General features: G+C 44.5%; 1 protein-coding gene across 3 annotated transcripts; it reads left to right on the top strand.

Moving 5' to 3' along the window:
• Window positions 1-1,456: 1,456 nt before the first annotated feature.
• HMOX2 (heme oxygenase 2) lies at window positions 1,457-14,576 on the top strand. Of its 3 annotated transcripts, none has more exons than XM_077274152.1 (6): window positions 1,457-1,585; window positions 5,075-5,186; window positions 8,333-8,450; window positions 10,684-11,175; window positions 13,125-13,242; window positions 13,336-14,576. In XM_077274152.1, the coding sequence occupies exons 2-6, from the start codon at window positions 5,116-5,118 to the stop codon at window positions 13,458-13,460; spliced, it is 924 nt and encodes a 307-aa protein (XP_077130267.1). In that variant the 5' UTR covers window positions 1,457-1,585; window positions 5,075-5,115; the 3' UTR covers window positions 13,461-14,576. The 3 variants fall into 3 exon arrangements, with proteins under 3 accessions (XP_077130267.1, XP_077130268.1, XP_077130269.1); XM_077274153.1 differs by lacking the exon at window positions 1,457-1,585 and adding an exon at window positions 4,451-4,954; XM_077274154.1 differs by lacking the exon at window positions 1,457-1,585 and adding an exon at window positions 4,543-4,876.
• Window positions 14,577-14,849: the final 273 nt, after the last annotated feature.

Genomic DNA, 14,849 nt, shown 5'->3' with positions numbered 1-14,849 from the left:
CTGAGCTGTGTATCTAATCCTCTCTTGTGTGATACTGACTGCTGAGCCGTGTATCTAATCCTCTCCTGTGTGATACTGACTGCTGAGCCGTGCATCTAATCCTCTCCTGTGTGATACTGACTGCTGAGCCGTGTATCTAATCCTCTCCTGTGTTATACTGACTGCTGAGCCGTGTATCTAATCCTCTCCTGTGTTATACTGACTGCTGAGCCGTGTATCTAATCCTCTCCTGTGTGATACTGACTGCTGAGCTGTGTATCTAATCCTATCCTGTGTGATACTGTCTGCTGAGCCGTGTATGTAATCCTATCCTGTGTGATACTGTCTGCTGAGCCGTGTATCTAATCCTCTCCTGTGTGATACTGACTGCTGAGCCGTGTATCTAATCCTCTCCTGTGTGATACTGACTGCTGAGCCGTGTATCTAATCCTCTCCTGTGTGATACTGACTGCTGAGCCGTGTATCTAATCCTCTCCTGTGTGATACTGTCTGCTGAGCCGTGTATCTAATCCTCTCCTGTGTGATACTGACTGCTGAGCCGTGTATCTAATCCTCTCCTATGTATACTGACTGCTGAGCCGTGTATCTAATCCTCTCCTGTGTGATACTGACTGCTGAGCCGTGTATCTAATCCTCTCCTGTGTGATACTGACTGCTGAGCCGTGTATCTAATCCTCTCATGTGTGATACTGTCTGCTGAGCCGTGTATCTAATCCTCTCCTGTGTGATACTGACTGCTGAGCCGTGTATCTAATCCTATCCTGTGTGATACTGACTGCTGAGCCGTGTATCTAATCCTCTCCTGTGTGATACTGACTGCTGAGCCGTGTATCTAATCCTCTCCTGTGTGATACTGACTGCTGAGCCGTGTATCTAATCCTCTCCTGTGTGATACTGACTGCTGAGCTGTGTATCTAATCCTATCCTGTGTGATACTGACTGCTGAGCTGTGTATCTAATCCTCTCCTGTGTGATACTGACTGCTGAGCCGTGTATCTAATCCTCTCCTGTGTGATACTGACTGCTGAGCCGTGTATCTAATCCTCTCCTATGTATACTGACTGCTGAGCCGTGTATCTAATCCTCTCCTGTGTGATACTGACTGCTGAGCCGTGTATCTAATCCTCTCCTGTGTGATACTGACTGCTGAGCCGTGTATCTAATCCTCTCCTGTGTGATACTGACTGCTGAGCCGTGTATCTAATCCTCTCCTATGTATACTGACTGCTGAGCCGTGTATCTAATCCTCTCCTGTGTGATACTGACTGCTGAGCTGTGTATCTAATCCTCTCCTGTGTGATACTGACTGCTGAGCCGTGTATCTAATCCTCTCCTGTGTGATACTGACTGCTGAGCCGTGTATCTAATCCTATCCTGTGTGATACTGTTGTCCTCTGGTTACTTGTCTTGTTCCTTTGTCTGTGTTAATAAAGCTTTATAGAGAAGCCCCGCCCTCTCCTCTGACTGCGGGCTCGCGCTGCCGGTTGCTATGGGGACGAGCACTTCCTGTTTTCTGCCTCTTGGGGATTAGTAGGTCAGAGGTCAGCGGGGAGAGCGGAGCAGACGCGGGAGGCGCCGAGCACCGGTCAGTGACTGCAGCCTGGGCTTGTGACACGTGACTGACGGCTTATGTGACCGCCAGGGGGCAGGGGACCTGATCCTGCTGCGCCATGTAGTTCTCCTGTGTGTTCAGGCTGTTATACAACAAACGTTTAGTGTCTTTTTATTTTAGTCAGCAAATTATTTACAGCTTCGCAAAGTGTACACAAATAATACTGCCACATAGTGCTGAGACAATAGCACAGAGCCTAAATACTGCCACATGGTGCTGAGACAATAGCACAGAGCCTAAATACTGCCACACAGTGCTGAGACAATAGCACAGAGCCTAAATACTGCCACATGGTGCTGAGACAATAGCACAGAGCCTAAATACTGCCACATAGTGCTGAGACAATAGGACAGAGCCTAAATACTGCCACATAGTGCTGAGACAATAGGACAGAGCCTAAATACTGCCACATGGTGCTGAGACAATAGCACAGAGCCTAAATACTGCCACATGGTGCTGAGACAATAGTACAGAGCCTAAATACTGCCACACGGTGCTGAGACAATAGCACAGAGCCTAAATACTGCCACATGGTGCTGAGACAATAGCTCAGGGCCTAAATACTGCCACACGGTACTGAGACAATAGGACAGAGCCTAAATACTGCCGCATGGTGCTGAGACAATAGGACAGAGCCTAAATACTGCCACATGTTGCTGAGACAATAGGACAGAGCCTAAATACTGCCACACGGTGCTGAGACAATAGGACAGAGCCTAAATACTGCCACATGTTGCTGAGACAATAGCACAGAGCCTGAATACTGCCACATAGTGCTGAGACAAAAGTACAGAGCCTAAATACTGCCACATGGTGCTGAGACAATAGGACAGAGCCTAAATACTGCCACATGTTGCTGAGACAATAGGACAGAGCCTAAATACTGCCACACGGTGCTGAGACAATAGGACAGAGCCTAAATACTGCCACATGTTGCTGAGACAATAGCTCAGAGCCGAAATACTGCCACATGGTGCTGAGACAATAGCACAGAACCTAAATACTGCCACATGTTGCTGAGACAATAGCACAGAGGCTAAATATTGCCACACGGTGTTGAGACAATAGCACAGAGCCTAAATACTGCCACATGTTGCTGAAACAATAGGACAGAGCCTAAATACTGCCACATGGTGCTGAGACAATAGGACAGAGCCTAAATACTGCCACATGGTGCTGAAACAATAGGACAGAGCCTAAATACTGCCACACGCTGCTGAGACAATAGCACAGAGCCTAAATACTGCCACACGGTGCTGAGACAATAGGACAGAGCCTAAATACTGCCACATGGTGCTGAGACAATAGGACAGAGCCTAAATACTACCACATGGTGCTGAGACAATAGTACAGAGCCTAAATACTGCCACATGGTGCAGAGACAATAGGACAGAGCCTAAATACTGCCACACGGTGCTGAGACAATAGCACAGAGCCTAAATACTGCCACATGGTGCAGAGACAATAGGACAGAGCCTACATACTGCCACATGGTGCTGTGACAAAAGTACAGAGCCTAAATACTGCCACATGCTGCTGAGACAATAGGACAGAGCCTAAATACTGCCACATGTTGCTGAGACAATAGGACTGAGCCTAAATACTGCCACATGGTGCTGAGACTATAGGACAGAGCCTAAATACTGCCACATAGTGCTGAGAAGATAGCACAGAGCGTAAATACTGCTACATGGTGCTGAGACAATAGCTCACAGCCTAAATACTGCCACATGGTGCTGAGACAATAGGACAGAGCCTAAATACTGCCACATAGTGCTGAGAGGATAGCACAGAGCGTAAATACTGCCACATGGTGCTGAGACAATAGCACAGAGCCTAAATACTGCCACATGGTGCTGAGACAATAGTACAGCGCCTAAATACTGCCACATATTGCTGAGACAATAGCACAGAGCCTAAATACTGCCAGATGGTGTTGAGACAATAGCTCAGGGCCTAAATATTGCCACATGGTGCTGAGACAATAGCACAGAGCCTAAATACTGCCATATGGTGCTGAGACAATAGCTCAGGGCCTAAATACTGCCACATGGTGCTGAGACAATAGTACAGAGCCCAAATAATGCCACATAGTACAGAGCCTAAATACTGCCACATAGTGTTGAGAGGATAGCACAGAGCGTAAATATTGCCACATGGTGCTGAGACAATAGCACAGAGCCTAAATACTGCCACATGGTGCTGAGACAATAGTACAGCGCCTAAATACTGCCACATATTGCTGAGACAATAGCACAGAGCCTAAATACTGCCCCATGGTGCTGAGACAATAGCACAGAGCCTAAATACTGCCATATGGTGCTGAGACAATAGCTCAGGGCCTAAATACTGCCCCATAGCACTGAGATAATAGTACAGAACCCAAATACTGACCTGTAGTGTTCAGATAATAGTACAGAGCCTATCCGCAATCATATACTGCTGAAATAATACTACATGCTGAGCCCAAATACCACCATATAGTGCCTTATAGCACTGACATGTAGTGCCGAAATAATAGCAACAGCTCAGAGTCTAACTAACATTGTCCACTGCTGAAATAATACTGTAATATAGTGCTGAAACATTAGTACCTATAGTGCCTAATAGTACTGACATATGCTGCTGAAATAACAGTACAAAGCTCAATTACCATCATTTAGTACATAATGCCGCCACATGGTGCTGAGAAAATAGTAGAAAGCCTTACTACTGCCATCAAAAGCTGGGCGGCAGCGGTCATGAGAGCGATGTGCAGCATGTGACCAATGCCAAGAATTGATATTAAAGGGGGTGCGCGTAAAATAAAAATAAATAGTGGCATAGTCGCTTTCCAGCGCCTTCCACGGATTTGGCGGAGGATTGCGCCGGCTCTGGAAGCAATGCCTGCAGCATTGCTGTCTGTGATTGGCTGCAGCGGTCATGTGACTAGAGGAGCTTGTGATCGGCTGCAGGCTGTCCTCTGACTTCCCACAGGAGCAGGCATCGCTCGTTAGCGTCCGCTCTCCCTCCGTCTCAGTCTCGTTTATTGTTCTTCTTTGGTTTTTTATGTTCTTAGATTTTGCACTTTTTTACCTTTTTTTTGTATTGATTATAATATCTAAGTGACTGGTACAATCCGCAGCCGCCGCTTTCTGCTGAGTCACGCCACAATCACTCACACCACAATCACTCACTTCCTGTTTTTCGGGAGCCATTGGATCTGCTGAGTCACTTTTAGAAAAAAAAAAAGAAAATCCCTGACTGCAGCAGAGGAATACGGAAGTGAGTACGGAGGCAGCGGCTGGGATTGTATATATACAGGTCACCCTGCAGCCGGTCACCAGCTCTGCGCTGTACCCAGTAAGTGGCAGGTGAAGGGTGACAGGACCCCGGCGGGGGCACACGGGGGGTCGGCCTCTGGGCCCTAGAAGCTTTGTGCTCTCCTGCCTCATCCGCTTCTGTCTCTTTGTGTTTTAACAGACGGCTGAAACTTTTCCATCCTCGCCCAGAACACAGACGCCATGTCCTCCGCACAGGAAGAGAGCGGGACGTATGGATCCGCGTCCGGAGAGGAGGACCAGCAGCCCCTGAGGTGAGAGGGGGATCTGAGCACGGTATATGGCGCTGACACGTGCCCCCCATTGTCAGCACTCCGATATGGCGCAGATGTAGAGCACTGGTTCCGTCTGGGTCTGTGGCGACCTGTCACTGTCCACCTGGTCGTGCCCCGGCTCACGTATTACAGGCAGCCTTTATACGAGGCTTCGCCCTCCACCTGGTCGTGCCCCGGCTCACGTATTACAGGCAGCCTTTATACGAGGCTTCGCCCTCCACCTGGACGTGCCCCGGCTCACGTATTACAGGCAGCCTTTATACGAGGCTTCGCCCTCCACCTGGTCGTGCCCCGGCTCACGTATTACAGGCAGCCCTTATACGAGGCTTCGCCCTCCACCTGGACGTGCCCCGGCTCACGTATTACTGGCAGCCTTTATACGAGGCGTCGTTACATGAAAGATCCCGACGGCGGCTTCTGTCCACGTGACCGTATACGTCAGTCACACAAAGCTCGCGCTCGTCTTTGTTACAATGTGTCAGTGCAGCCAAAAGCGTATCAGTCCGGAGGGCGAGATATAGGAATAGGGAGGTCTCAGCCCCTCCTATCAGGACGGGAACAGGAAAAATAGGGAAAATAATGAGGAATTGAGACATAAAAACAGATTAGAAAGTCTGAGAATTTAAAATATATATATATATGTATATATATGTTTATATATATATATATACTTAGATATTTATTTTTATATATATATTTATGTAGATATATTTACTATTTACCGTATATACTCGAGTATAAGCCGACCCGTGTATAAGCCGACCCCCCTAATTTTGCCACAAAAAACTGGGAAAACTTAATGACTCGAGTATAAGCCTAGGGTGGAAAATGCAGCAGCTACCGGTAAATGTCAAAAATAAAAATAGATACCAATAAAAGTGAAATTAATTGAGACCTCAGTAGGTTAAGTGCTTTTGAATATCCATATTGAATCTGGAGCCCCATATAATGCTCCATACAGTTCATGATGGCCCCATAAGATGCTCCATACAAAATACGCCCCATATAATGCTGCACAAAGGTTAATAATGGCCCCATAAGATGCTCTATACAAACATTTGCCCCATACAATGCTGCATAAAGGTTGATGGCCCCATAGATGCTCCACACATTATGGCCCATTTGCTGTTGCTGCGATTAAAATAAAAAAAATCACATACTCGCCTCTCTTCACTCAGGCCCCGGCACTTGCTATAGTCACCTTCCTCGTTCCAGGCGCCGCTCTGTCTTCCATCCTCCGCACTGACTGTTCAGGCAGAGGGCGGCGCGCACACTAATCGCGCCCTCTGACCTGAACAGTAAACGCAGAGGATGGAAGACAGAGCGGCGCCTGGAACGAGGAAGGTGACTATCGCGCAATGCTCACCTCCCCCGATATACTCACCTGCTCCCGGACGGTCCCTGGCAGCGTCTCACTGTCAGATGGTCTCTGGGAGCCGGCGGCATCTTCCTGTGTTCAGTGGTCACGTACCGCTCATTACAGTCATGAATATGCGTGCATATTCATGACTTTAATGAGCGGTACCACGTGACCGCTGAACACAGGAAGATACCGCCGGCTCCCAGAGACCATCGGACATGCAGGGACTGCGCCAGGAACAGGTGAGTATGTCACCGCGCCGCTCCCCATTCCCCGCCAACCCCCCCGCTGCCAATGACTCGAGTATAAGCCGAGAGGGTCACTTTCAGCCCAAAAAAGTGGGCTGAAAATCTCGGCTTATACTAAAGTATATACGGTATTTGTATATATATATTTATTATTCATTTATACATATTATTTACATATATATTTACTATTTATTTTTATATATATATTTATTATTTAAATATATTTACTATTTATTTTATATATATATTTATTATTCATAAATATATATTATTTACATATATATTTACTATTTATTTTTATATATATTTATTAATCATTTATATATATATTTACTATTTATTTTTATATATATATGTGTGTATATATATATATATATATATATATATATATATATATATATATATATATATATATATATATATATTTTAATATATATATTATTTACATATATATTTACTATTTATTTTTAGTTATTTATTTTCATATATATAATTTTTCATTTCTTTTCTCTATCCGTATAGTTTTATGCCTTTTTTTTTTATTTTATAGAATTATTATTTATTTTCTATTTTGAGTCTTATTAGATGTAAAGTGCTAGAGGTGAATATTTGTGTTGTTTTTTACAGTGAAGGAAATAAGTATTTGATCCCTTGCTGATTTTGTACGTTTGCCCACAGACAATGACATGAACAGTCTGTAATATTATGGGTCGGTTAATTTTAACACTGAGAGATAGAATATCAAAAATACAATCCAGAAAATCACATTGTATAAATTCTAATCTTACTTTCTTTTCCCTTTTGTACGTGTTGTTTTACACTCATAACAGACCCCTGGGGGGAATCCACACTTAGTTTCCAGGTTTGGGGCATCTGGAGGGAATATTAGTGTCCGGAGGAGCATGTCGGGGTCCTGACTTTGGTCACTGGGACCAGTAGGAGCTGTGATATTGCCGCAGCTCATTGACCCATATGTAGAAGACAGAAGCGGTTATAAGCCTCCTCTGTCTTCTCCATTGGGCCTCACCTTTGTCTTTTATCCGAAAACCCAACCCGATAGAGTTCAGGCGCTTTACATTTATAGCATTTGATCCTAAATGGGGTAAATCGACAAAGGCTGGAGTGACTTTAATTTTTTATTTTTTTAATCTTTTTTTTTCTTTCCAATTACATCCAGAGCAGTTTTCAAAATTCTGCTCATGTCCTATGGTAAGAGACTGCAGTTTAGTTCCAGATCTACGAGTCTCGTGACATCTCTGCAGTGCTCTCCATTCACAGGAAACTGGCAGAATTCTGAATTCAGCTCTTAATGTGAACAGGAAAGAAATGCGATAAAACCTGCAAAGTAAACGATTTACAGTTACACAATCTCAGAATTTAGCTGACTCCAGATTTCTTGCAGATTTTGGCCGTTTCCCTTTTTGCAGAGATTTCCTGTAAATGAGAGCCATCATCCTCTTGGTAATATCCGATGCCGGCCATCTTGTCTGACCGGGTCGTCCTCTTGTCTTCTCTAGGCCGACAGATCTGTCCGAGCTTCTCAAGGAAGGAACCAAAGTGTCTCACGAGAAGGCGGAAAACACCAAGTTCGTGAAGGATTTCCTTAAGGGTCGGATCAAGCGAGAATTATTTAAGGTGGGTGAAGGCTGAGTGTAAAACACGGAGTGGTCGAGTCACCCAGTGCCAGAACAATTCGCCTGGTGCCGTCCCCTCCTGCCAGTATCTTCTACAGTCGTTTGTAAGAAAGCTGGGTGGCTCCAGCATCCAATATGGCCGCCGTCATGGCCGTCACCCAGCGCTAATAAACATAACTTTATTCTAAAATCTACAAATAACCGAACTGACATAACACATGGTGCACTCGTGTATTTCCATTCTTAGAGTGACACAGAGAATTTGAGACGGAGACATCTTATTTTTATGACTACAATAGATCACATCGGGTTTTTGTTTCGTGGAAATTTCTGTCACCGTAGGAATTGAAATAAATGAGTGCACCCTGTGCGATGTCAATAATATTTTAGAATAAAAGTTACTTTTTATTATCCCTTTCAGTGAGTCCTAATATTTCATGGCTAAATAAACCTATCATTGATATTATCACCCAGCTTTGCCTGACTCCTGAACAGCAATTTTCACTAAATGGAATTATTTATACCCAGGGTGATATCTCGTTACATACGGCTTCTTGTACTTTCTGGGATTAGTGCGGATCCCCGGAGCGGTGACATGACTAGGGGCCTGTGTATCAGGTTGCAGGCTGCTCTACATCCTCCTCAGTCAGTAACAGTGTGGAGAGACTAGCTCCGCTGTATAATAATAATATATGTATATGTGATGAATGTCTGCGGGATCACTCACCTACATATAGGGATAATGAGCCAGTCACAGAGCAGACCCACTTTCCGTCCCTCCCTTTTCCGTCCCTCCCTTTTCCGTCCCTCCCTTTTCCGTCCCTCCCTTTTCCGTCCCTCCCTTTTCCGTCCCTCCCTTTTCCGTGCCTCCCTTTTCCGTCCCTCCCTTTTCCGTCCCTCCCTTTTCCGTCCCTCCCTTTTCCGTCCTTCCCTTTTCCGTCCTTCCCTTTTCCGTCCTTCCCTTTTCCGTCCCTCCCTTTTCCGTCCTTCCCTGTTCCGTCCCTCCCTGTTCCGTCCCTAGCTTTTCTGTCCCTCCCTGTTCCGTCCCTCGCTTTTCTGTCCCTCCTTTTTCCGTCCCTCCTTTTTCCGTCCCTCCTTTTTCCGTCCCTCCTTTTTCCGTCCCTCCCTGTTCCGTCCCTCCCTGTCCCTCCCTGTCATGTCCCGTCCCTGTTCCGTCCCTCCCTGTTCCGTCCCTCCCTGTTCCGTCCCTCCCTGTTCCGTCCCTCCCTGTTCCGTCCCTCCCTGTTCCGTCCCTCCCTGTTCCGTCCCTCCCTGTTCCGTCCCTCCCTGTTCCGTCCCTCCCTGTTCCGTCCCTCCCTGTTCCGTCCCTCCCTGTTCCGTCCCTCCCTGTCCCGTCCCTCCCTGTTCCGTCCCTCCTTGTCCCGTCCCTCCTTGTCCCGTCCCTCCCTGTCCTGTCTCGTCCTTCGCTTTTCTGTCCCTCCCTTTTCTGTCCCTCCCTGTCCAGTCCCGTCCCTCCCTGTCCAGTCCCGTCCCTCCCTGTCCAGTCCCGTCCCTCCCTGTTCCGTCCCTCCCTGTTCCGTCCCTCCCTGTTCCGTCCCTCCCTGTTCCGTCCCTCCCTGTTCCGTCCCTCCCTGTTCCGTCCCTCCCTGTTCCGTCCTAGTTTTTGTGTAAAAACGCCAATATAAATGTGATATCGCTGTAATCGTACTGATCTGCAGAATGAAGCTTCCTTATCAATTTTACCACACGCGGAATGGCATAAAAAAAAAAAACCTGAATTTGCTAGTTTTTGTTAATGCTCTCTCCCAAAAATAAGAATAGAAAGAGATAAAAAAATGCATTGTGACCGAAAACAGTACCAATAAAACGTCAGCTCGTCCCGCAAAAAACAAGCTATCAAAATATGGCGATGCAAAAACTGGTTTTGAAGTTTAAGTGTGTGACAGCACAAGGAACGGCGTAAAAGAAATCAACTATTCTTCACCTGCTGTTCATTTTTTTATTCTGCCTCCCAAAGATCGCAGTAAGGCTCGGCGCACATTTATCCTGCGCTCTGCGCTGAGCGCTTACACCGGGGTTTCCATGTAAATCTCTGAAATAATTGATTCAGACGGAACCTCTGGTGGAAGGTTCCCTATAATGAGGCAGATGGAGGTACTGTGGACGCCTTCTGAACTGTGATCTGGCGGTGTTCGTTTTTTAAGGTGTATTAGTACAGATGGATCGACAGCCTATAAATTGTTCACACCCCCTTGTCTGCATCTTGTATACAGCTCGCCACGGGTGCTCTGTACTACACGTATTCTGCGCTGGAAGAGGAGCTTGACCGAAACAAGGAGAACCCGGCCATCGCTCCCCTGTATTTCCCTCAGGAGCTGCACAGGGCGGAGGCGCTACAGAAAGATGTCACCTACTTCTATGGTGAAGATTGGAAGGACACGATCCAGTGCTCCGAGGCCACACAGGCTTACGTAGACCGGATCCACCACTTGGGCCGTCACAAGCCAGAACTGCTGGTGGCTCACGCCTACACCAGGTACATGGGGGATCTGTCAGGAGGACAAGTCCTGAAGAAGGTGGCACAGAGAGCCCTGCACCTGCCCAACACCGGGGAAGGGATCCAGTTCTACATGTTTGATAATGTCACGAATGCCCAGCAGTTCAAGCAACTCTACAGGGCCCGACTCAACACGCTGGAACTGAATGCCGAGGCGAAGGAGGACATGGTGGAAGAAGCAAACAAAGCCTTCCAGTTTAATATGCAGGTTTGTGTCTAACAATGCCTGGAATTATGAGAACTATAATACTGCCCCTATTTACAAGAATATAACTACTATAATACTGCTCCTATGTACAAGAATATAACTACTATAATGCTGTCCCTATGTAGAAGAATATAACTACTATAATACTGCCCCATGTACAAGAATATAACTACTATAATACTGCCTCCATGTACAAGAATATTACTACTATAATACTGCCACTATGTACAAGAATATTGCTACTATAATACTGCCCCATGTACAAGAATATAACTACTATAATACTGCCCCCATGTAAAATAATATTACTACTATAATACTGCCCCTATGTACAAGAATATTACTACTATAATACTGCCCCATGTACAAGAATATAACTACTATAATACTGCCTCCATGTACAAGAATATATCTACTGTAATACTGCCCCTATGTACAAGATTATAACTACTATAATACTGCCCCTATGTACAAGAATATAACTACTATAATACTGCCCCTATGTACAAGAATATAACTACTATAATACTGCCCCATGTACAAGAATATAACTACTATAATACTGTCCCCTATGTACAAGAATATAACTACTATAATACTGCTCCTATGTACAAGAATATAACTACTATAATACTGCTCCTATGTACAAGAATATAACTACTATAATACTGCTCCTATGTACAAGAATATAACTACTATAATACTGCTTCTATGTACAAGAATATTACTACTATAATACTGCCCCTTATGTACAAGAATATAACTACTATAATACTGCTCCTATATACAAGAACATAACTACTATAATACTTCCCCCATGTACAGGAATATAACTACTATAATACTGCTTCTATGTACAAGACATAACTACTATAATACTGCCCCCATGTACAATAATATAACTACTATAGTACTGCCCCTATGTACAAGATTATAACTACTATAATACTGCTTCTATGTACAAGAATATAACTACTATAATACTGCCCCTATGTACAAGAATATAATTACTACAATACTGCCCCTATGTACAAGAATACAACTACTATAATACTGCTCCTATGTACAAGAATATAACTACTATAATACTGCCCCATGTACAAGAATATAACTACTATAATACTGCCCCTATTGTACTATAATACTGCTTCTATGTACAAGAATATAACTACTATAATACTGCTCCTATGTACAAGAATATAACTACTATAATACTGCCCCTATTGTACTATAATACTGCTCCTATGTACAAGAATATAACTAATACTGCTCCTATGTACAAGAATATAACTACTATAATACTGCCCTTATGTACAGGAATATAACTGCTATAATACTGCCCCTATGTATAAGAATATAACTGCTATAATACTGCTCCTATGCACAAGAATATACCTACTATAATACTGCCCCTATGTACAAGAATATAACTACTATAATACTGCTCCTATGTACAAGAATATAACTACTATAATACTGCCCCCTATGTACAAGAATATAACTACTATAATACTGCCCTATGTACAAGAATATAACTACTATAATACTGCCCCCTATGTACAAGAATATAACTACCATAATACTGCCCCTATGTACAAGAATATAACTACTATAATACTGCCCCTATGTACAAGAATATAACTATAATACTGCCCCCTATGTACAAGAATATAACTACTATAATACTGCTCCTATGTACAAGAATATAACTACTATAATACTGCCCCCTATGTACAAGAATATAACTACTATAATACTGCCCCTATGTACAAGAATATAACTACTATAATACTGCTCCTATGTACAAGAATATAACTCCTATAATACTGCCCCCTATGTACAAGAATATAACTACTATAATACTGCCCTTATGTACAGGAATATAACTATAATACTGCCCCCTATATTGAAGTGTTTGTGGTAATTTTGTACTTTTTCATTTTCTGAAGGTATTTGAGGAGTTGGATAAGATAGGAACCACCATCCCTGATGAAGCACAAGATGGCGGACTTCCAGTGCATGATGGGAAGGGAGATGTTCGCAAATGCCCGTATTATGCTGTAAAAGGTGCGTGTTGGTGTCACACCTTACATATGTACACATACGTAAATACGCACAGTATAGTGATGTGCCGGGGTCTCATCTCCTTCTCTCTCGCAGATGCGGCCTCCTCAGGATGTCCACTCCACGCTGCCCTGGCTCTAACAGGTCGCCCGGAAGTTAAAGCAGCACTAGCCGCTTTTGCCGCCGCCATCGCTGCCACCATCGCTTGGTATCTCATGTGATCTGGGTCACTATTTGGTTTTTCGGACTCTGTGTGGAAGATCTTGGCCACAAGGACATTAACATTCCCATTACAATGCCTCCTCCCCTGATGGCGCGTTGGTTTGTGATTTTTTTTTTTTTCCCTGCTGTGATCTTGTCTCGCTTAACCTATAGACTGCCATTAAAGAACTGCCGGGAAGGGGGTTTCTCGGCCTAGGGAGTATTAACCCCTTAATGTTCAGATTGAGGGGTTATATGCACTATAGCTGTGTTCTACTAGGTCGGTGAGCACAGCCATAAGCACACAATAGCTCTTACCCTAGAAGTCGCCATCGGCTGCTCATCTACCACTTATATTACGAGATGTGTTGAGAGGATTTAGCCATATGTATATGCAAGACTCCCAAAGATGATTTCATGATTTATTACGGATGAAGTATTAATGGTTTGGTGCTGCCACGTGAGGAAACCATCTTGTTTTTGGAGCTGTAGTTCCTCGTAGATTTTTAGATATACTGTGACGACAATATGGCCGTCCATCGACACAGCCCGGAATTTCGTGTCTCTTTGAGAATCCATTCACTTCTAACAGTTTACTCCTCAGATTTTACATATCGATCAATGAAGATCATCCATCCAATATGGCCGCCGTGACGCCTTTCCTGAGGGCTACAATGGGATTTTGCCTAGGGATGCATCTCCTGTATGCATTTTTTACAGTCTGACCACCACTGTTGCAGCCATATTGTGTTTGAACCAGATTTTCCAGAAATGGATTTCTAAGAAAGAAATTGCTAAGAATTTGGATTTTTCCGGGGGGGGGGGGGGGGGGGGGGGGGGTAGGGAATGACGCTGTGTAAATATCACCAGTAACAGAGACTGGGTGTAGGCGGCCATATTGGTGACCATAGATTACAACTAGAAAGGCGCAAATAACATTGTGCCTCATACCTCATTACTCCATCAACGGTTCGGCTAGAAAATGGCCGCCTTTTGCTGTCCTTAATTCTTCTAAGGTAACGGTTGTGTGAGTGTGCAGAGCTCGGATACCTAAGCGTATCGCTGGTCTGAGCCGTTCCTCGCTTGGAGATAACAAAAGGAGCTTTTTGTGTAACTCAATAAATTATATTAAAATATCGAATGTGTAAGTTGTTCCTCCTTCAGATGCTGTTATCGTGGATAAGTGGCGCCCGTATCAATCACTATTTTCCTCAATGACTCCCCGAGACACTTTCTCTGCCATCGACCTCAGTGGTATGAGACTGTCTGGTTGCTATTCACTCTTAGACAGTTTGTCCACAGCAACTGGTCTGTCAGACATGATTAAGATCCCTTGTAGTGATGAGCGAATATACTCATTACTCGAGATTTCTCGAGCATGCTCGGGTGTCCTCCGAGTATTTTTTTGT

Source organism: Ranitomeya variabilis, chromosome 7 (genome assembly GCF_051348905.1).
Source record: "Ranitomeya variabilis isolate aRanVar5 chromosome 7, aRanVar5.hap1, whole genome shotgun sequence".
NCBI lineage: Eukaryota > Metazoa > Chordata > Amphibia > Anura > Dendrobatidae > Ranitomeya > Ranitomeya variabilis.
This window is presented reverse-complemented; position numbering and strand designations above follow the sequence as displayed.